The sequence below is a fragment of the Antennarius striatus genome, chromosome 19, assembly GCF_040054535.1.
Source record: "Antennarius striatus isolate MH-2024 chromosome 19, ASM4005453v1, whole genome shotgun sequence".
Classification (NCBI taxonomy): domain Eukaryota; kingdom Metazoa; phylum Chordata; class Actinopteri; order Lophiiformes; family Antennariidae; genus Antennarius; species Antennarius striatus.
In genome coordinates this window covers 18,007,861-18,030,420 of record NC_090794.1, presented here as the reverse complement: position 1 = coordinate 18,030,420, position 22,560 = coordinate 18,007,861, and the positions used below count along the sequence as shown (strand labels likewise).

General features: G+C 43.3%; 1 protein-coding gene across 5 annotated transcripts; it reads left to right on the top strand.

Annotated features, from left to right (window-relative positions):
* Window positions 1-6,551: 6,551 nt before the first annotated feature.
* On the top strand, window positions 6,552-21,461 carry znf512 (zinc finger protein 512). 5 transcript variants are annotated; one of them, XM_068341861.1, is made up of 16 exons: window positions 6,552-7,186; window positions 9,251-9,386; window positions 9,492-9,547; window positions 9,730-9,788; window positions 12,105-12,676; window positions 13,703-13,792; window positions 14,048-14,152; window positions 14,458-14,582; window positions 16,458-16,544; window positions 16,730-16,828; window positions 16,919-17,086; window positions 17,213-17,410; window positions 17,514-17,615; window positions 17,822-17,884; window positions 18,380-18,478; window positions 18,572-21,461. In XM_068341861.1, the coding sequence occupies exons 2-16, from the start codon at window positions 9,287-9,289 to the stop codon at window positions 19,235-19,237; spliced, it is 2,589 nt and encodes an 862-aa protein (XP_068197962.1). In that variant the 5' UTR covers window positions 6,552-7,186; window positions 9,251-9,286; the 3' UTR covers window positions 19,238-21,461. The 5 variants fall into 5 exon arrangements, with proteins under 5 accessions (XP_068197962.1, XP_068197963.1, XP_068197959.1 ...); XM_068341858.1 differs by having other exon boundaries at window positions 6,553-7,115; XM_068341860.1 differs by having other exon boundaries at window positions 7,119-7,253.
* Window positions 21,462-22,560: the final 1,099 nt, after the last annotated feature.

Here is a 22,560-nt window from a genome sequence, read left to right as displayed (position 1 = left end):
ACGAGTCGAAAACATAATTTCCCAAATTGTGTGGACGAATAAAGTGGATTTAATCTTTTATATATATATATATATATATATATATATATATATATATATATATATATATATATATATATATATATATATATATATATATGCACATATATATATATATATGCACATATATATATATATGCACATGGATTATATACATATGCACATGGATTATTACAAATGGTTGGTTCATCTGTGAAGCAACACATATACAGACAAAGTTACACAAACACAATATAATCACTTTCACTTGTAATTTATTTTTATAAAGGAAATATTCATGATATTGACTTGATGAGCACATCAGAGCAGCGATGATTATAGATACACAACTCTACACACATTTACACACAAAATGCCACAAAACCTGCGACTAAGAAACAATCATTGTGGAGTAACTTTAGTTATAACCCATGGCTTTACATCAAATGAACTTTCATTATTTTTTCATCATCATTACCACCTTTATGGAGCCTATCCCATCTAACTGGGGCGTGAGGCAGGGTACACTCCGGGTACAACGCCAGTGCACCGTGCAGCCACACGTAAACAAACATGCACACACTCACCTACAGGCAATCTGGCATCATCTATTCACCTGAAGCACGTGTTTCTGGAGGTGGGAGGAAGCCGGGGAGCCGGGAGAGAACCCATGCAGACACGGGGGGAACATGCAAACTCTGCTTAGAGCGGGTCGCGAACCTGGAACCGCCTTACTGTACGGTGACAGCGCTACCCACTGCCCCACCGACACTCTGAAGTAATGGTGATGATCATCATCCTTCTCTTACTACATTTTTGATGATTACATAGATGAGAGGGAACATTTATCTTGTCCCTCAAAAATGATTTGTAACACTACTGTAACATGCGATGAAGTCCTTTGGGTATGTCACACATGCTAGTGAAAGCCCCCGGGGATCTCATTTCTTTATCCATTAAACCACAAGGGATAACACAATGACCACAAGAGCCACCATCACTAAAACAGACACCATGAGCACAATAAAAATAATCTTCCTCTGTGGGTCCATCGGCCCTACAATAACGACAAACAGACAATTTAGTCCCCTGGTTTGATGTACACAACACACACCACCATAGATTTCTTAGGACGTATATTGGAATATGATTTATTTCATTAATGTTAAAAAGGAAGTTAGAGAAAATACTTTTCTTTTATAGAATAAGCCATAAAGTTTTTTTAAGCTGGCCTCTCCTTTTGTTCACTGACATTTTTTTCTTCCCTCCCCACAATTCAAGTTTTTTTTAGACTTTTTGAGATTTCTTGTGTTTCCTGGATTTTGCTTGTTTGAATAAGAACTTCCCCTCTGCTGTTCTGCATACAGTGAGTGTCCTAACATCACACAGGACAGCTTCTATTCTAAAACTGGTTAACACAGCAACATCTGTCGTAACACTATCCATCATCAAATACATTTTTATCTTGAATTTACAAAGGTGATGTTATACTTACAATTGATGACATCATTTCACGTGGAGGCAAGACAAATGGGAGAAGAAAAGAATGAGTAAGAATAGTAATTATGGCACATTGAAGTAACTTTAGCCATTACCTTTCTAGAGTCATCTTGGTAAGACTGAGCAATAAACGCCATGACCTGAATCCACGCAAATTTATTGCGGTTGCACTTCAGGAGTTTGCCATTGTGGAAGAGGAAGTCCACAGTGAGGTGGATGAGCGGGTTGCACACCTCTCGTCTGGTTTCAGGAACAACAACGTCAGGATTGGGGGTGTGATGCATCATCAGCAGAATGACTGGTTTTTCAGCTGTAAGAACAGTGATAGCACAATAGGAGTAAGAGGTGATGAGAGTGACATCTTTACTCCATCCCCAGGTCAAACTGGTATCAACCAGTTGTAATATTACACGCTTTTTAATGTATTTTTTACTGTAACATTTTCACATTCAAATACTATTGATGGGTGTTCTTTCCAAGGCATTTTTACACATGGATGTCCACGTATTTAAGTATATAGGCAGGAGAGTTACATACAGAGTGTGCCCTCATTACTCGTGGTTAATGCGTTCCAGGACCCACACCAGATTAACGAATTCCACGATAGAGCGACAAACTATTTATCTTATTATTTACGGTAATTTAAATGTTTCTGAACCCCCCCATACTGATATTAAACCACCTTCTCTCTGTATTACCTTTAAAACACTCTGACAGACTGTTTAAGGAACTTTTGTGTCTCACAGAAGTCCGAGACTCACAGAACGTCGCGCACTTTTGGATGTCGTCAACCAATAGAATGAGAGTACGGTATCACGTGACTGCTTACCAAAAATCCGCGATGAGATGAAGTCGTGAGCGTTGATGCGTGAATGCGCACTGTATATTTATATTTATTTAAATATATTTATATATTTATTTAAAACTGTTTTTTTAGATTTAGATTTATATAATTTATATATATATTTATAGCAGTATAGTAGATACTTTTGGCAAGAACAAAAAACAAGATTTAAATAACATACTTTTAATGATGAAAGGGAACTTGACGTATTTCAGTGTCAGATTTACCAAACAATGTTGGAACGTGTTTCCTACCTGGAATAAATTCCAGGGCATCGCTGACATCTGTTCCCACTCGTGAAGTGACGGGACAAACCATCAGGATGTAGTCACTTTCTTCAGGAGCGGACACCTCCTTATGGCGCATGCTTCTAAGCAGTTTAACAAACTGCAGGTGAACTCCGTTGGTTTGTCCTGCCAGGTGGACAAAGAACTTCTTCCATGACTCTACAGATAGAGAAGAATGTGTGAATATCAGAGAGTTTTCTATTCATTCCACATTCACATGAAGCAGCCCAGGTCAGCTGAAACAGCGAAGGTGTCACCTATGAATCATAAATCTCTTCCTACAAATCTGACAGAATTGCCAAAGGATGTGCTTGGATATCATGTTTGAAAGTGTCTGCTTTCCTTCCTCAAGGTTGGTCTTTCATATCATTCTTGAAACAACTGAGACTTCATGTTGCTCACAGTGTGAGTTTCCGTCTGAAACATTTCTGACTCTCAGACCTCTTCTTTTCTTGTTTGACGTTACTGATCACAAGTAAGGGAGGGTTATAAGACTGTAAAGATAGATTAAAGTGGTTTATCACTCCAATGCATTACATTTCCTGTGAACTCCCCATCATAAAAAGAACATCCGCCCGTTCAGTGCTTTTAATGTGAAGCTGCAGCGGTGGGAGGAATATATTTGGTTTGACTTATTATTAGTAGCAGAAGACCAACACCCAGTTAGTAATCCTGCTACAACACAGTCCATCAACGGTTAGATGTGTAATCTGTTTGAACCGCTGGGTTTAGTTTGTTCTCTTTACACCTGGAATAGATTTGTTGTATTTGCAAAGCAATGTGGACAATTAATGAAAGAAGGGATTGTAGAAGTCTTACTGGGTTTCTGGTGGGCCCCCCTGGGGACAAAAGACAGAAACAACAAGTCATTGAGGCGGATGGAGGAAACACCCACAGGGTCGAGGTGGACCAGACTGGACCAAACCCCCCAAACACGTTCATAGTTCATGTCAAAACGACCCTCATGTCTACTCACGACACAGCCTGGTGGTCCCCGTCTGGAGCCCCCGCCGCGGCCATCCTGGGGTCCGGACACACAAGAATGACTTCAAACCCCAGCGGAAGTCTTCAGGGCGGGGGGGCGGGTAGGTTCCGTCCTGCTCGGGTTTGATGTCAGAACATGCGATCAGAAAGCAGCAGCTCCCCAGGAACGACTCCACCCCCCCGGGTTGTTGACCGGGCTGATCGGGGAGGAGCTCCACAACAAACTTGACCACAGCCGTGACGTCACCGCCGTTAGCAGCACCGTCGACGGGACCGACACCGCGGCCCCTCCCCAGACCGAGGCGTCCTCCCCCTCCCCCCACCTCTGGTTCCTTCCTTCAGTTTCCGGATCAATCACATGTTCGATCATGTTTCTGCCGTTAAAGGGAAGTGATGACCGGAGAGGGAGGAGCGGGCCTCCGGGGAGGGCCCCCCCATCATCTGAAGGAGGAGTCGGGCTAAGGAGGCTGAGATGGTGCCGAGTAAACCCTTCAGAGATCAGACCAAACGGTTCATGTGGCATAAAGAAATAGATCCAGATCAAACATGATAGACAATCCCCTTCATGTTCAAACCAATAATTATAGATCAATATGTAGTTCTAAATATAGCAGTGGACTCCTGCTGGTGTTGTGTCAGATTTGAGGAAAACAGCCCCCAGAGAGAATCATTGTTAATCTAATAAGAGCGATGATGGAGGAGTGCAGTGATGTGGAATTACCTGACCAAGTAGGACACAAGATGGAATGGACACCACCCTACCTGGAGTGTGGATGGTGCCTCTGGTGTTGTTCATGCAGACATAAAACCAATCAAAGTAATGGCAGTCAGTATGTATGACCAGCCCCTTAGGGTGAAGCTGATTAACTTCACCTGCACCGGTCCAGTGTCTGCTGTCTACGCTGGCATACCTGTCCAACAGGTGTCGTCTCCTGTAAACCTATTAAATCAGGTTCCTACATTCTTTTAAAGACCTACCTTGTTTTCTTCATCCATCATATTTCTCATCTGTCGCTCTCGTCTTTCTCCTCAGGGCTCTAGAAGTTTCATTTATTTCATGAAATAAATGTATTAAACTAAAATTCTAAACAAGTAGTTTTAATGCACATTGTTTATTAAAAATTTACAAAAACCACAAACCCCCATGTTTTCAGCAGCACTCAATAAAGACTAAAACCATGTGATGTCCGAACAAAGAGATGTCGGGACATGGAAGTCCAAAATATAACATTTTCTGATGGCAGCAGGTGGAGCTGCTTTCACTGCGTTGAGTTTTCAGGATGGGGCCATGATGCAATGTGGAGGATGACAGATTGAAAGACAAACGTTGAGCTGCTATAGATAAAAACTTCCTGTTTAATGGCAAATTAATGGAAGAGCTTGAGGGAAAAACTCTACATTTTTCCTTTCTATAGCTGTCCCATTATTTTTTTTCCCCATAAATGAAAGTGGGCCTGTTTGTTGGTTTTTGTTCATGATGAATGGTTTCATGTAATCCTACTGGACTCTGTTGTCACAGGGACAGGAGGAGTTTCACAAGGTTGGACAACGGATTTATATGAAGCATACGAATGCACAAAGTTTAGTCCAACTATGAATTATGTATTTTATATATAACAGGAGGATGTGCTACTGCTGATCTTTTATTTGGTACTGGCACATTGCTGTCACGCTCTCTTAAGTGTTTCTTCCACATTTATTTCTAGAAGGAACAGAATTTACAGAAGAGTTATAATTGGAATATTAGCTGTCTGCAATTCCTCTCCCAAAATACAAACCAGGCATTTCAGTCAATATTTAAATCTGTCCTACTCAACATTGTATTCACAACATCTAAAGATGTCACAAAAACTCCTCAGAGCTTTTCACAGGTTCACGGGTGAACATGTAGCGAACACGTCTTAGCTGTGACCTCAAGCAGCTCAACTACACATACGGTGCAACCTGGCACTGAAGATCTCTCTGAACGAAAAGGATAATACTCTAAATATTAATCCTTTGGTTCACCTCAAAGTACAGTCAAACTTTTGTTGCTCTTTCCCAAAGAGGTATTTGTGCTATGAGGATTTATTTATGCTGGTGAGACCTCTACTTTCTCTTGAATATAATAAGACTGACACTTTTTTTGGTCACAAAAAATAGTCCCTAAATGTGAGGAACAGCAGTTGTTTCTATTACCTGGAGATCACTATTTTTAAAAAAGAGGAACTGTTTTTTGAGCTAGCCAGATATATGTCTGGCAAGTACGCTGCCTATTTTCACTCCTGTAAAAGGTGTGTCATTTAGTGGGTTTATACCACAGACACAAAGTCAAATTGAAGCTGCTGGCAGCATTGAATGAGCCCTCAATCATCAGGGTGTTGCTACACGTCTGCTTAGCTACTCATGGATCTGTAACTGCATTTATTACAGTCACTACGGGACAGACTGTGGTTCAGGAAATCTGCTTATAAAGGGCAGAAACCACAACTAGGCCCAATCCTCAAAGGAGGCCCTCTGGTCTGATTGGTAGGCGTTAGATAGAGATTGAAAGGAAACCAGTTTTAAAATGCACTTACCATTTGGACAGCCTAATATCAGCCTAACGTCATTGTACTGGCAAAAAATAAGAAAGTAGTGATCCAGAAGCCTCATCCCTACCTGGATCTACTTCAGTATCAATTCCAACCTTCAACAGTCATTCATGCAGAAAAAGACATTTCAAAATCCAACAAGGCAGTTAAAGACTGCAACATCCTGCGACGTCACCACACTTTTGTGCCTCTGGCTTCCTGAAAATGTTGCTTTTTGTTTTGTGACTATATCTCATCAGGTTTCAGAGATGTGTACCTAAAAAGGTATAAAAGTGAAATTTGACCTTGACCTAGTTTTTCAAGGTCAACGTTGTGATCTAATTTTCATCCCCTTGCCTCCCTGAATATAACGCCTTTTGTTTCGTCTCTCTATCTTATCCGGTTAATGAGATATGTGCAAAACAATGTACAAAAGTTGAAATTTGACCTTGACCTAGTTTTGTCAAGGTCAAGGTCATCATCTCATTTTCACCCTTTGCTGCCCTGGTAGTGTGCTTTTTCTTTCATATTTCTATATGTTGTGAAGATATTTGGTGGACGGACGGACGGACACACAAACTCTGACAGTTATAATTCATCACCGCTGGACTTAATAATAATCTCTTAAAGACGTGGGTGTAACACAGACCTGTGACTATGTCTGTCTGATTAATGCAGTAACGTTCAGGGAACCGTGCCCTGTGCCCTGCAGCGGACTGCAGTATTTCCGAGCGGCCGTGAAGGCGGCAGCAGCGGCGGGTCTCCGGTGCCGTCTCCGGTAGGAGGGCGTTCCGCGGCCGACGCGCAGACAGCAGCGCGTTCCGTTATGCCGGAGCTGCGTTCGGCCTCACGCCCAGAGGCAGCCGGCGGGTAGCTGCTGCCCCGAAGTCTGTCCGCCCCAGCCAGGCCTTCCGGGGAGCAGCCTTGCTGGTGGGTATCACCGCAGGGGGAGAGGCGACGGGGGAGGCCGGGCCACCGGACATGGAGGCCAGCCGTCCTCGGTAGGAGGGAGCTGTAGGTGGTAGGAGGGCTGTCTCCCATCTCCCCCCGGTCAGGACGCAGGCTCAGGTAGCGGGAGACCCGCTAGCTTCGTTAGCTCAACACAAGTTCCGCTCTGACGTCAGTTTTCACATGTTTTCCTGCAGTCGTCGTCAAAAGCCTTTTTTTTAAATCCACGCATTCCGTGAAGTCGGTGGTTCGAAGCTCCATCCGGCCGGGGACCGACGGGTCTATTCCTGCACGGAGACACACCGGTTCAGCTGATTGTGGGACATTCTCCGTCGTTGTTTGACGGCTGTGTTCAGTTTGGGTGCTCTGGTGTTCGACCAGCAGGCAGTGGCCGTGAACGTCACACGGGAGGGAGACGGTCCAGATGTCCATGATGGGACCCGGGACACTGCAGACATGACGGGGCGGTCTGTCAGGAGACACGGCTTCATTTAATTCGGTTTATGCAAGAATCTCCACAACTAGCGTGGAAGTAAACCCACGGCTCCGTGACTCCTGACCTCATTCACCCGTAGATCACACCACACAACAGTTGAACGACATTCTCTCACTAAGTGTCTCCTCTGACAAGAGGGGAAGAGTTTCTACTCTAGTTTGTTTCTTTATTTGTTTGCTTGTTTGTTTGTTGTTCCGCAAAAATTGTGTTTTTGTAGGATGGGTGTTGAGTCGATCGGTTTCACACAGATCAGGGAACAGGTGCAGAGGCTGGATCACGTTGTTCAACGCTGTCAGGACGGAGTGAGATGTAGCATGTCAAGAAGACATGTTGGTAGAAGACATGTTGGTAAGACATGTTGGTAGAGGACATGTTGGTAGAAGACATGTTGGTAGAAGACATGTTGGTAGAAGACATGTTGGTAGAACGTGTTGGTAGAGGACATGTTGGTAGAAGACATGTTGGTAGAAGACATGTTGGTAGAGGACATGTTGGTAGAAGACATGTTGGTAGAAGACATGTTGGTAGAAGACATGTTGGTAGAAGACATGTTGGTAGAACGTGTTGGTAGAGGACATGTTGGTAGAAGACATGTTGGTAGAACGTGTTGGTAGAGGACATGTTGGTAGAACGTGTTGGTAGAGGACATGTTAGTAGAGGACATGTTGGTAGAGGACATGTTGGTAGAGGACATGTTAGTAGAGGACATGTTAGTAGAGGACATGTTAGTAGAGGACATGTTGGTAGAAGACGTGTTGGTAGAGGACATGTTGGTAGAGGACATGTTGGTAGAAGACATGTCAACATGTTATATTGTAGATGATCAACATAATGCTAAATGCCCAATTCAAATTAATGTCACCGACTCCATTGCAGTCAATGTTTAGTTCTTATTACATGACAGAAACTTCTAACCGTTGTTCTTCTACATCTAACAGTCTGTTTTTAAACTTGTTCACTTTGCAACACTGAACGTTCAAACGTAAGAACCATGAATACAGTTCTTCTCCTCCTGTTAGGTCCCGTTAGGTGTCTCCATCGCATTTCATCCTTCTCCATGTCAGTCTATCTTCTTCATCCTCTCTAACCTCCTCACTACATCCATCCACCTTCTCTTTGGTCTTCCTCTTGTCCTCTTTCCTGGTAGCTCCATCTTCATCACCCTTTCACCAACATCCTCACCATCTCTCCTCTGGACGGGTCCAAACCATCAGTCTCAACATCTTCTTTTCCTCCACCTCCAGCTCCACTTCCTGTCTTCTTTTCAGCACCACTGTCTCTAATCCATTCATCATGGCAGTCCTCACCACTGTCATATTTTTGGGACATGGTTCTGAGGTATTGGAGACACAACATTGATTAATGAGGTGTTAACGGGATAACCACTGGTGTTCTACAGCTAAACTAAGCCTAACTGTTGAGACTCCAGTAAACATAAACGTCACATGTTGTGTTTACACTGTTCTTGTGTGATGCGGTTGTTAAGTAGCTGATGAATGGTATATCTGGTCAAACCTAACGTGCACTAGGGTTTGGATCATTCAGTTAAATCAGGAGGGCCAATGTTAACCCTGAGTTTTCACACCGTACCGACTTAATGGTTCCTCTTCTGTGTGTTCAGTGGGGATTTCTGCAGTAAGGTGGGTGGACTCCTAGAATGGACCGTGCACCCAGCAGAGGGGATATGTCACCATTGTATGTGCCAAGAAAGAGAAAGTCTGTCCAGTCACAGCTGAAAAGTGGAATGCCGTGTCCAGGTAAAGAAAGGCAAATCCTCCAAATCATGATAAGCAGGGCGGGGCGGACACGTTGGTCATTTTAGGAGGGAAATTCAGGTGATTTGACTTTTGCCTCTCCAACAGTTGTTCAGCGAATGCCAGAACGAACTTGTGACTTAAATTCAGTTGGATATCCCAAGGTAAGAAACCAGTTTAACACGAGGGATCATATTAAATTTAACACACCGGCCAGATGATGTTAAATATTGTTGATTCCCACCGTCTGACAACCGTCTGGTTGTCTATTTCAGTTTTCTAATGGACGGAATATGTAGACCTGATGCACACCAGTAGTTTACGTTTTTTGTATTGGAATGTTTAGGATGAAGAGTATCAAGCTCAAGATGTTCTAAAGATGAAAAGAACTTACGGGAAAAAAAGGTGAGACACACCTGTTGATTTACTGCATGACCAGGAAAATACAGAGAAGTTTTTATATGAACAAACCGTTTAGAAACATAGAAGCACATGTACATGTTACATTTCTCATCTTGTCAGGTATACGTCAGGTATATGTCAGGTATACATTAGGTATATGTCAGGTATACATCAGGTATACATCAGGTATACAGTATGTCAGGTATACGTCAGGTATACATCAGGTATACATCAGGTATACAGTATGTCAGGTATATGTCAGGTATATCATATGTCAGGTATAAGTTGAGTATATGTCAAGTATACAGTCTGTCAGGTATATGTCAGGTAAACAGTATGTCAGGTATGCGTCAGGTATACTATATGTCAGGTATATATCAGGTATACTGTATGTCAGGTATACAGTATGTCAGGCATACATCAGGTATACTGTATGTCAGGTATATGTCAAGTATACAGTATGTCAGGTATATGTCAGGTATGCAGTATGTCAGGTATGCGTCAGGTATACTATATGTCAGGTATACTATATGTCAGGTATACATCAGGTATACTGTATGTCAGGTATATGTAAGGTATACAGTATGTCAGACATACATCAGGTATACTGTATGTCAGGTATATGTAAGGTATACAGTATGTCAGGCATACATCAGGTATACAGTATGTCTGGTATATGTCAGGTATACTGTATGTCAGGTATATGTCAGGTATACAGTATGTCAGGCATACATCAGGTATACTGTATGTCAGGTATATGTCACGTTTGTGTGACGATGAGGCTTCCTCAACTCCATTAGCACTCTCTGTATCTAGAACTGGTTTGGATGATCACAACTGTTTTTCGTTAGCATGTCAAAGCAAACGCAGCTTACGAGTTGTACGTACTTGTTACTCAACGTTTGATCCTGGCCTGTAGGATGTGTGTGTCGTTAACGGTAACCAACACACTGGTGTTAACGGACATACAACAAATAAACTACCAGCTCAGAAAATGTAATGCCAGCAGATAAAACACACCCGCCTGCTTCACTGGGCTTTGATGGCGATAGAGACAGGGTGTCTGGGAAGTGGGTAACTTCCTGCTCAGTGTCATACCATTTCACATTAACACTGTAGTGGATACTTTAACAAGTTAAACATAGCAGTGAACCTCAGGTAACCTATGGAAAACAACACCAAGTCTCTTTTATAAGGTGATTATTTAAAGGACAGTTTTTACTCTGCTGCAAAGATGAGTTGTGTTCAACTTCATACCTGAAATCTGACATGTAAAATATTATGTAAATTGAAGAGAGCGCTAAAAGGACCCTTAATAGAGTGCACACCTCCAGGATAAATCTCAATCTAGTTCATTTGTAATAGCAAAGGTGTGAAAACTGCCAAATCTCACAATGTTAAAGTGATTCTCAAATTCTCTCTTTAAATCTGTGCCAGTTAAAAATGTAAAACGTAAACCTGCATTTATGAAAATCTGTCCTGCAGTTTTTGTGTTTTCCAGATAACCTCCTCAGAAGGGTCATTAAACTCTCATTAGATACATTCGCTATGGAGAGTATTAGCTGTAGAGTTGTTGATTGTGTTGTCTGCAATCATCATGTCAGTGTGAAGGTGCTGGTCCGAGTCACAGCCCCTTGAAGTGTTATTTAGATTTAGTTTAATGCAGAGCCTCTTTTTATCAATGTAGATTTTTATTTTCTACATTTTACCATAAATGACTGCTCTTCCCTGCTCTGGCGTTTCATCTGGGGTGTACCCCGCCTCTTTCTCACAGCCAGCAAGGAGATAACTTGTGACCCACAGGGCAGATAAGCTGCTGTAGACGAGACGATTACAGTCGTCTAGTGTACAAGAAGATAGATGGATGGCTGTTGTATATTCGATAATAAACCTGATGATCCTGAACTTACAATGTATTTATATATAAATACAAACCTAAAGATAATTCAGCTAAAGAAAATGAATGAATTATAAATACTTGTTTATTAAATCACCTTTGTGTCATTGTATTTTTATTGGGACTGATAGAGCCTGATCAGAATACAAACAATGGCGTACCGTTTGTGGTGAGCAGAACCTAAAAGAATGACTTTGAGACAGAATGAGGGGTATTTTGACTTTGTAAAATAAGAACAAACAAGAACATCTTTGCAAACAGAATGTAGGATAATAAAATAGTCAGATGATTCTGTTTTCATTATTTTTTGTAACCAAAATTCATCATTAAAAAGAAGTTTAATAACTGATGATAATGTAAGTTAACAGCCACATTATTAAAAAATGATTCCCACAAAAATTAAATGTGATGTCTGTCATCAGATACGAGGAACTCCAGAGTGTTTCCATAGGAACAGTCGATTACCCAACCACCAGCTGTTCGGTGATGTCATCAGGTGGCCTGGCCAATGGAGCAGAACCAGGGTCAGTGGCTCCACCCACTGCGAGGCTACCTCCAAGACTGGTGGCAAAGGATGTGTGGCCCCAAAGTCTGGAGGCCAGCAGGGAGCAACCTCAGCCTCCAGAGCAGAGCTGGAGCTCCAGCAGGGACAGAGGCCGCGACACCTGGGCCCCAGGTAGAGACAGACCACAGGAGCACACCTGGAACTCCAGCAGAGACCGGGCAGGACACTCCACTCCAGATCAGACTTGGATTCCAGGAAGGGACAGGGCTCATGCTGGACCGGACCAGGCTTGGATGACCGGCCAAGCACGAGGTCCTGAACCAAGCTGGGCACCCGGCAGAGAACGAGGACAAACTCAGGTGTGGAGCAGCAGTGGGGATCCAGGAGGAGGCCGGGCCTCCTCGGGGCCAGAGCAGGTGTGGCGAACCGGTCGGAGCCAAGACCAAGACTGGAGCAACAACAGAGAGAGAGAGAATGTCTGGAGACCTGGTGGGTCAAAACGTTAGTCGTTATGATGTTGAATATAGAGTTCACATCAGATCCAAATACAGCGGTACCTCTACTTACCAAATTAATCGGTTCTGGAAGAAATTACGTAAGTAGAGACGCCTTTTCCAAGCAAATGCCCTAATTCGTTTCAAGCCCCCCAAAATTCAGACATAAATGTTTTATAAAGCATAAAAATGCATCAAAACATGTAACAAATACATGTTACGATTAGATTATTACACAATAAATGAGAGTTGTGCATAACGTAAAAAACAAAGAATAAAGAATAAAAATGATGGTCATTTACCTTTTAACTGCTGTCCTCATTGTTTTTTGCCCTCTTTGGTTCATGCCCTCTTGCCCCACCATGAACAACAGAGTGAATTCCAGTCCTCCTTCTGAACTTCTCCATCCACCCACGTGACGCCTTAAACTCCTTAAACTTCCTTTTGTTTTAATAACGTGGTGATTGTAGATGCATTACGGCCATATTCTTTGGTGAGATCAACCAAACGCATCCCTTTTTCAGGCTTTTCTATCATCTCTTGATTTGTTTGTACGGACAAAAAAACTCTTTTCTTCATCTTTTCTTTTCCTCTTTTCTCCGTCACTTTCTTGGGGTCCATAGTGAATACTCTAAAAGTTAATATATTTACTTAAAACTATCAGAACACCTCACGGGTCGAGGGCCGAAGGACGAGGACGCTGCATAGACACCTATCTAGCTCCACACAGAGGTCCCTCTGAGCCAATGGGATGCCAGGATGCTAGGTAATAGCCAATGGCAGAGCAGCTATAAGAATGTTGCATTCAGGAACCTGTGGGAGCTGCGAGTATCAGTCCATACTGTATTTTTACCTTTCTTAACTCGAAATTTCTTTCGTAACTAGAGGTAATATTTTCATGCTGAGAAGTTTCGTGAGTAGAGGTACCGCTGTACGCTTTTTCACAAATGTTATAAAATTTATGAAAGTGTGTTTTGGTTTTGTGGAATGTGAGTGACTGTTCTGCATGTGCTTCTTAAAGACTTGAACATGAAGAAAGTCCAGAGGGCAGAGATGGAGCAAAACCCAAATGGTAGTAACTTCCCACGGCCACCAGAGGGCAGAGACTCAGGTGAGTTCCCCTCCTCGTCTCCTGTCTCTCCGCTCCTTCCTGCAACAACAGCAAGTTTAGTTGCAATAGATTATGCATCACAAAATGTAGTTGTATCTGTGTTATCTATTTAATATGTGGCGCAATTTAATTATAACCCTCCAGTGCAGATTTATCAATGAGAGAGTTATAATTTATCCCTGACTTTCCGTGTGGAGCACAATGAGAACATGAGAATTTGTGGTCATTTGATTGATTTGGTGACAAATATCTCAGGTTCAGATGGACCCAGTGTTGGTGAAGCTTTGACGGTCCAACAGAACGAGGATCAGAAACCTTTCGTTTTATCCACCAAGAAGGAACCTCCTTCCTACCCCCCAGGTGAGACAAGATGACCGAACACATCTGCTTATTAATTTGAGAACCAGCTCACTGTTGCCTTCACCACCACCACGAAAATCATTCTTCCCAGAGTACGGATGGGAAAAAAGCTGGTTTTTTGTTTTTTTTTAATTTTCTGGACCTGGTAAATTTAAAGTTGAAGAACGTGAATATGCAATCAAATGAAGCTCAGTAGATCAGTAAACAATCTACAGTAATGTCATGGTGGGAATCCAGATGGGTTCACTGTTTCCTCTGAAAAAGAACAAATCAAATAACAGGTTTTTTTTACTGTCATCGACCAGGAAGTCAAGAAGAGCGTTGGCAGCTCCAGATTGTTGCCAAAGGCAGAGTCACCTGTCCAAAATGTAAAAGTGTGAGCAGGAAGACGGTGGAGGGACTGAAGAAGCACATGGAGAACTGTCGACTGGTGAGGGACCCAAGTCTAGTTCAAGGCTTTGAAGAAGTTAAAAGGGTCTGGGCCTCCTTCTGACCGTGTAGAACCAGAGTAAAGTAGAACCAGGGTAAAGTAGAACCAGGGTAAAGTAGAACCAGAGTAAAGTAGAACCAGAGTAAAGTAGAACCAGAGTAAAGTAGAACCAGACTAAAGTTGAACCAGACTAAAGTTGAACCAGACTAAAGTAGAACCAGACTAAAGTAGAACCGGAGTAAAGTAGAACCGGACTAAAGTAGAACCAGAGTAAAGTAGAACCGGACTACAGTAGAACCAGAGTACAGTAGAACCGGACTACAGTAGAACCGGAGTGAAGTAGAACCAAAATACAGTAGAACCGGAGTACAGTAGAACCGGAGTACAGTAGAACCGGACTACAGTAGAACCAGAGTAAAGTAGAACCAGAGTAAAGTAGAACCAGAGTAAAGTAGAACCGGAGTAAAGTAGAACCAGAATACAGCAGAACCGGAGTACAGTAGAACCGGAATACAGTAGAACCGGAGTACAGTAGAACCAGAGTAAAGTAGAACCAGAGTACAGTAGAACCAGAGTATAGTAGAACCAGACTAAAGTAGAACCAGAGTACAGTAGAACCAGAGTAAAGTAGAACCAGAGTAAAGTAGAAGCAGAGTAAAGTAGAAGCAGAGTAAAGTAGAACCGGAGTACAGTAGAACCGGAGTACAGTAGAACCGGAGTAAAGTAGAACCAGAATACAGCAGAACCGGAGTACAGTAGAACCGGAATACAGTAGAACCGGAGTACAGTAGAACCGGAGTAAAGTAAAACCGGAGTACAGTAGAACCGGAGTACAGTAGAACTGGAGTACAGTAGAACCAGACTAAAGTAGAACCAGACTAAAGTAGAACCAGAGTACAGTAGAACCGGAGTACAGTAGAACCGGAGTAAAGTAGAACCAGAATACAGCAGAACCAGAATACAGCAGAACCGGAGTACAGTAGAACCGGAATACAGTAGAACCGGAGTACAGTAGAACCAGAGTAAAGTAGAACCAGAGTATAGTAGAACCAGAGTATAGTAGAACCAGAGTAAAGTAGAACCAGAGTAAAGTAGAACCGGACTACAGTAGAACCGGAGTACAGTAGAACCGGAGTAAAGTAGAATCAGAATACAGTAGAACCGGAGTACAGTAGAACCGGAATACAGTAGAACCGGAGTACAGTAGAACCAGAGTAAAGTAGAACCAGAGTATAGTAGAACCAGAGTAAAGTAGAACCAGAGTAAAGTAGAACCGGACTACAGTAGAACCGGAGTACAGTAGAACCGGAGTAAAGTAGAATCAGAATACAGTAGAACCGGATTACAGTAGAACCGGAATACAGTAGAACCAGAGTACAGTAGAACCAGAGTACAGTAGAACCAGAGTACAGTAGAACCAGAGTACAGTAGAACCAGAGTAAAGTAGAACAGGAGTAAAGTAGAACCTGAAGATTCGAAAATGTGGAGTTTTTTTATGATAGATAGGTAGGAAGGTAGGTAGGTAGGAAGGTAGGTAGGTAGGTAGGTAGGAAGGTAGGTAGGTAGGTAGGTAGGTAGGTAGGTAGGTAGGTAGGTAGGGGGCTTAATGCTGGAACTGATTAGAATTACTTATTTTAAATGTGGAAAATTAGCTTGACTTTCGATCTCAGTCACGGAGCAGATGAAACTATTATCTGGAGGTTCTACTGCGTATGAAGGACCAGAGACGCATCCACTGGTCATGTTGTCTACATGTGAATGAATAATGCACCCAATGCTCTACCAGGATTCCATGTTTTACACACAACGTTTGCATTTAAATCGTGCACACTGCGTTGTGTTTGTCCTGTTCCATCGGTGGTCTGTTGTGTGCAGCAACCGTTCACCTGTCCACACTGTGGGAAACAGCTGAAGTCTTCCACGGGCATGAAGTATCACATCATGGCAGACCACAGCCATCTGGTAAGACGCTTCAGCCCCGACTCCTGTTACGTCTGTCTAGAGCCGTGTGTGCAGGTGTGTTCCAGTCAGGTGTGTGACTGCGTTAGTCTTCCTCACATCACGTAGGCAGCAGGGTGAAACCAAACAGTCAGAGCACATCCAGAGCGGCGTTTGTCGGCCAGCTCATTGTGTTTCTTCTGCTTCAGCCGTCTTCAGACGACACCAAGGACCTGGATGATCGCGTCATCAAAGACAAACTACGTAAAATCCTCAAGAGGCTGGGCAAATTAAAATGCTCTAAAGAGGTTATTAACTAACAAATCAGATTATTTGAGAAATAGATTTATTACATTTTGACGAGAAAAGATAATATAAGTCTGTGTTGATCTTCTCAGGGGTGTAACGCTGCTTTCACCAGCATCATGGGATACGTGTACCACATGAAGAAGTGTGGGAAGGAGGAGTCGGAGTTGGAGAAGATGCTGCTGAACTGCTCTCACTGTGGGAAAACCTACAAGTCCAAGGCTGGTTTGGAGTACCACCTGAAATCAGAGCATGCTCCCGTGAGTCGGTCCGGAAAACCGTTTACTCAGCAAATTCACTCCACTGATAGTCAGCTTACTCTACATTTTAAGACATCAGACAAAAATTAGCTTTACTGAGATGCTAACCCTGCTCCTGCTGTTCAGACGCCCCAGAAGAGTGAGGAAGACTTGGTGCTGAAGGCCCAGAGGGAGGCCAACCCAGAGAGGACGGCTAGCGGCAGAGTTCAGCGAGCCTCGGCTCAGGTGGCTAACTTCCACCTGGCTGAGATCGCCAACAACGAGCTGCCCAAAGACTGGCCCAAGAGGAAGTTTCAGTCAGACCTGGTGCCAGATGACAAGAAGGTAAGAGAACATTCCTTCAGCCTGAAGTGTATTGTTAGAGGTTTTTGTATTATATTATATTTATTCACACGTTGACGCTTCTCTTTCACTTTGTTCTTCCAAGCTGAAATACGCCCGGCCAGGCCTGCCCGCCTTCAGCCAGGAGGTGCTGAGGAAGTGGAAGAACGAAGTGAAGCTACAGAGGAGAGTCCAGTGTCCCAACCAGGTGAGCAAAACTTCATGCCTCATGTGTGTCGTGTCGGTTTTACTTCTTTTATTTCAGGAGAAGTCATTTTGATTTGATTTGGGTCATATTTCTAATCGATATTTCATATTTATTTGAACATTAAATTCCCCATTCCTTTTTAAGTTGTGAAATCTGATTAAATCTCTTTAGTCAGAGTTGTTTCTGTGGTTGCCTGTCCCCCCCAGGGTTGTGGCAGCACCTACACCAGTGTGTCTGGACTGAAAGCTCATCTGGGACTCTGCACCAGGGTAGGTCTTTAGTCTCTGAAGGGAGACCTGCAAGGACATTTTTACAATCTGTGGCAGAGCAATAGATACATACAGTACGTAAAATAAAGCCATGGCGCAGTGGGCAGCGCTGTCATCGCACAGCAACAAGGTTCCGGGTTCGAGTCCCGTCGTGTGTGGAGTTTGTATGTTCTCCCCGTGTCTGTGTGAGTTCTCTCTGGCTTCCTCCCACCTCCATAAACATTCATTGTTAATGGATGAGTTTGTTACGTCAAACTTAAGCTCTTCGTAGAATGTTTCAGTTGTGTCTAAAACAGCTTCATTTTCTGCTTTTGTTTTAAAGTTTGTACGTAACGTCTTTAAATTTGGAGTATTGTAGCCATCGCTGTAAGCTTTGGAAGATGAAAAGAAGTGATTCGTTAATGGACTTTGAATCGATCATCAGTGTGACCTCTGTGACCTTCGCACTGCAGAGCCTGATGACCTTGTGACTTCTGCTTCGTTCTCTCATCTCAGGGCGACTTTGAGGCCGGAAAGTACAGATGTCTGATCTGCAATAAGGAGTTTAACTCTGAAAGTGGAGTGAAATACCACATCAACTCAGTCCATTCACAGGTGAAGACGAGTACCTTCAGCCGTGTTGTGTGTCTGACATCATCTAACCAGAGATCCCCCTGACCTGTACGTCCTCGTCTCCTCTCTCAACAGGACTGGTTTGTGACAAACAAAAAAGCCTCCAAGAAATTTGAGAAGTTTCTCAAAAACCAGCCCAAACAGTTTGTCCATAATGTCGACAAGCAGAATTTGGACCAGTACCAACATAATCACTTCCACCACCACCACCACCAGCATCACTTCCATCACCAGCCCCTGCAGCACCCTCTGCAGCCGCTGCATCACCTCCAGCACCAAACACAGTACCTTCATCCAGAGCACCAGAGCCTCCCCCCACAGGTGGACCCCCAGCTCCAGCAGCCGATGCTCCACTACACGTCTCTGGAGCCTCCGCCTGGACCCATCTGGGTGGACATGGACCGAGGAGGAGCCGTACCGGAACCAGAGCAGGCCCCGATTGAGATGGAAACGGACGAGGGGGACAAATCGGAAGAAGACAACTCTGGGGCGGTGGAGGAGAAAAGGAGAGAGAAGACGGAGACGGGTAAGGAAGAAGAGGGGAAACACAAGGATCGCTTTGCCTTCAGCGGAGCCGGCGGCAGCGGCAGCAGCAGCAGCAGCAGCAACGCCGGCAGCACGTCCAGCGAATCAGAGGTGGAGCAGCAGGACAGGCAGACACAGATCGACCAGTGGAACCTGAAGCGTCCGGGCATCATGGAGCCCCACCCCGACGCCGGGAAACGACACAGGAACACTTAAAAAGAGTCCGTACCTCCATCTACGTACGACATATCACTGACTCCCATCATGCACCAGGGCTGACTGTACCAGAGCTAGAGGAAGATGATGCGAGGTATCGTCTTGTGATAGTTGAAGAAAACAAACCTGTGTTTTGAAGACAGAGCTTCATGTTTTTCGCCTTTTAACGTTTTAAACATTAAAAAAGTTGTTAGACGACGATGGACGCCTTCAGAAGCTCAGCGTGGTCACGAGAAGAGACGCCGTCTGCTTCAGAAGCGGCTTCTCTGAAACGGTTGTTGTATAGAAAAGATGTAGTATACAGTTTGTACGTGTTTACCTGTAGCACATGGTTTCCATCGACATGAGATGTGTCTTGTTCTTTTAACGTGTTTTATAAACCTCCTCTGTGTTTGTTTGAAGGAGAACTTTAAGCTGAAGAGAGGATGCTGCAGTAGAGTGTGTTGTTAGGTTCTGTCTCTCTTTTGTGCTTCTTGTCCATCTGTCTAACTTCATACCCCTCATCAGAACTCTTTTTGTGAATATGTGATTTGCCTTTTCTGGGCTGTGAACGTGGATCTTGGATCCCCCTGACTCTTCCCTGTGTCAGGCTCTTATCAGTGTGGCTTTGAGCAGGTGAAACATCTGACCAGCGCCGTAGCACCAGGGTGTGGTGATAGATGTGTCTGGTCTGAGTTAGTGCACCAGTGTAATATAGTATAAACAGACAAGTCCACATTAGACTAACGTCGGTTTGAGTTCCTTGAATGCATCGTTTCTCCAAATGTGGTGCAGCTGACTGCCAGAGGACACTAATTCTTGTTACGTTCCTTTTTTAGGTAGGAAGTCTAGGTATGGAGAAATGTTTGGGGTCTTTAGGACTAAATTTTATTAATGAGTCCAGGTAGGTGTTCCCCCCGCTTCCCGTCTGCATGCCGAGCTCATTCTTATTATGTGAATCTGAAAGAGAAGCACGTTCATCTCCTAAAATGTTGAACTACTCCTTTAAGAAGCATCACGTTGGCTTACCTCATGATGCTGTCCTCCTCATGCTGTTATCTTTTTAAACCAAACTAAGATAAAAACTTCTTCCACAAGTCAAATCTGACTCCAGTAGTTTGTGATCTAAAAGTGTCACCGTCTGCCTTTGACTCCATCATTCAGGACAAATCTGTATACTTCCACCTGCCCCTTCCTCCTCACCTGTTTCCCTCTTCCCCCTCTCATCCTGCCCTCTTTTTACCCCACAGCCCACGCTACATTGTTTGTTGTCCTCATGCACGACTTCCCAGCGTTTCACGTTTGCTTTCCTGAACCAGTTCTGTCCCCGTCCTGGATTTTGTTTCGGTTTTCTCTCGTTGGTTCTGTGTTCACTGACTCATCAGTAGGTCTAAAACCATCTTTTATTTCCCTATCTGTCTGCGTATGGATCTAAAATCTCCTCACGTACAGCCGTTAACAAGACTGGATTTTAATTTTAGGATTCGCTTTAAACACTCAACAGGACTTTAATTCACTAAACTCAGTAAGCGTAGAGATGTGATCGGTCTTTGCTGGGAGATCATTACACAACAGCCAATAAATGTGACCGTCAACACACTGCTGAAGGAACGATTGCTAAACATAGACAAGTGTTGAATGAGGAAGACTTCCCTGTTCCAGACGACCGTTCACTGATGAAGGGCAGCTGACATACGAGCGTTCAGCATAGAGAACAATCTGTCTCAACATGTAACTGGTAGCATGTAGACTAAAGTTTATGGACTCAACACTTTGTATGGATTGTTGTGTGTTGTTGTCTGTTGTTTTTGATGTTTTAAACTAATTTTTGTAGGTTTTTATATAACTGTTTTGCATTGATAAATGTATTTGGTTATTGGTTTCATTCATGTTCTCCCTTTGGACCAGCTTTCCTCTAAAAACTGGTCACGATCCAATCATCTCAAAGACGAGCACCCTTTAATGTCTTTAAACCTGTTGCAATACATTTCTGGTGTTTTTACCCTTCATCAGGAGCCTCCTGAGTGTTTACATGTTAGAATGGAATCCTGCTCAGACATGGGAAGCACTTCCACAAGCACACATTTACACATCAGCAGTTGTTTGACTTCATTTTCACTTTAAAGAGGCTGGACTTGTTGTAGCAAGCATGTTATTTTTAGTCAGTGTGGCTGTTGGTTCTCATGCTTTAGCATCAATACACCTTCATCATTATGAATAAATCATTGATATTTTTATTCATCTATTTCTGTTGCTTTTCGTCTTGTGAAGCCTCAAAAAGAAGTTAGAAGGTGTCTGAAGGTTATGATGAGGGGACCCCTTTCTCCTGGGGAGGATTACAAAAGCTCTTCTATAATATAATGCTTGAAATTCCCAGAATGATGAGTTTGTGTAGTCGTTTCATTGTGTTTGTCCTACAATGCTAAATGTAAAAAACTTTGTGGAACGGGCTTGACGCTTCTCCGCTGTTGAAATACTTCCCATGTCCACTTATACTTGTGACCAAAATATTATCAACATGCATGTACTCTGGAGTTTGATGTCACAAGGGAGGACACTGCTTAACATTACCAATTTTTAAATTGGTTTATGAAACACTTCTGGTTCTTGACAAAATGTTGATTCTCTGTATTCCGTCGTCATCATCGAAAACATGTAAACGTTGCTTCACGTGACTCAGCATCTCTCCATCCGACCGCTGGAGCAGATTTCGCTCAAATGGAGACTTGTGTCGTCTCTTCATTTGTTAGTGCCAATAAAGTTGTCACCTATTTAGACAGCACAACCAACACAGCCTCACAATGGAGCTATTCTTTATCACTGGTGACCAGGAGTTAGTCCAGTTCATACAACAGAGGAGCAGGAAGGGGCGCCACATGTTTTTTTGTTTTGTTTCTCTGGAGGTCAGGTTTTGATCCAAGAATCCTTGCAGGTGTTTTATAAATCCATATCATACTGAACGGATGCTCGTATCTTTTTCCTTCACTGAAAATATACAAAACAGATCATCCAGGCCAGGTTTAAATAAGGGACCGTTTAATAGTCTGGTATCATTTCTGAACACATGAAGAAAGATGCTGTTGGGTCCATTTTGTGGGGCGTCATCTCTCCTCACCTGATTGCCTCCATCCAACACAAAAACGGTATATTTAATATGTTACTACTTGTTTTGTTTTATAGAAACAATGTGCTGCTATTTGGTCGTACCAGCAGTGTTATAACCACAGGAAATTAAAAGTTTACTTCATGGACCCCCTGGTCTCCGTGTCTTCAGTAACACCAGAGTCACTGCTCCTCCACCTTCCTGCCATCATGGTGCACCTGTCACATGTCTTATACATACT

Excerpts from the sequence above, each read along its gene's own strand:
- znf512 (XM_068341861.1), top strand. The coding sequence starts at position 9,287 with ATGGACCGTGCACCCAGCAGAGGGGATATGTCACCATTGTATGTGCCA. Across the intron at positions 13,793-14,047 it reads ACCAGAGGGCAGAGACTCAG|GTTCAGATGGACCCAGTGTT; the intron begins GTGAGTTCCCCT and ends CAAATATCTCAG. Across the intron at positions 16,829-16,918 it reads AATTAAAATGCTCTAAAGAG|GGGTGTAACGCTGCTTTCAC; the intron begins GTTATTAACTAA and ends TGATCTTCTCAG.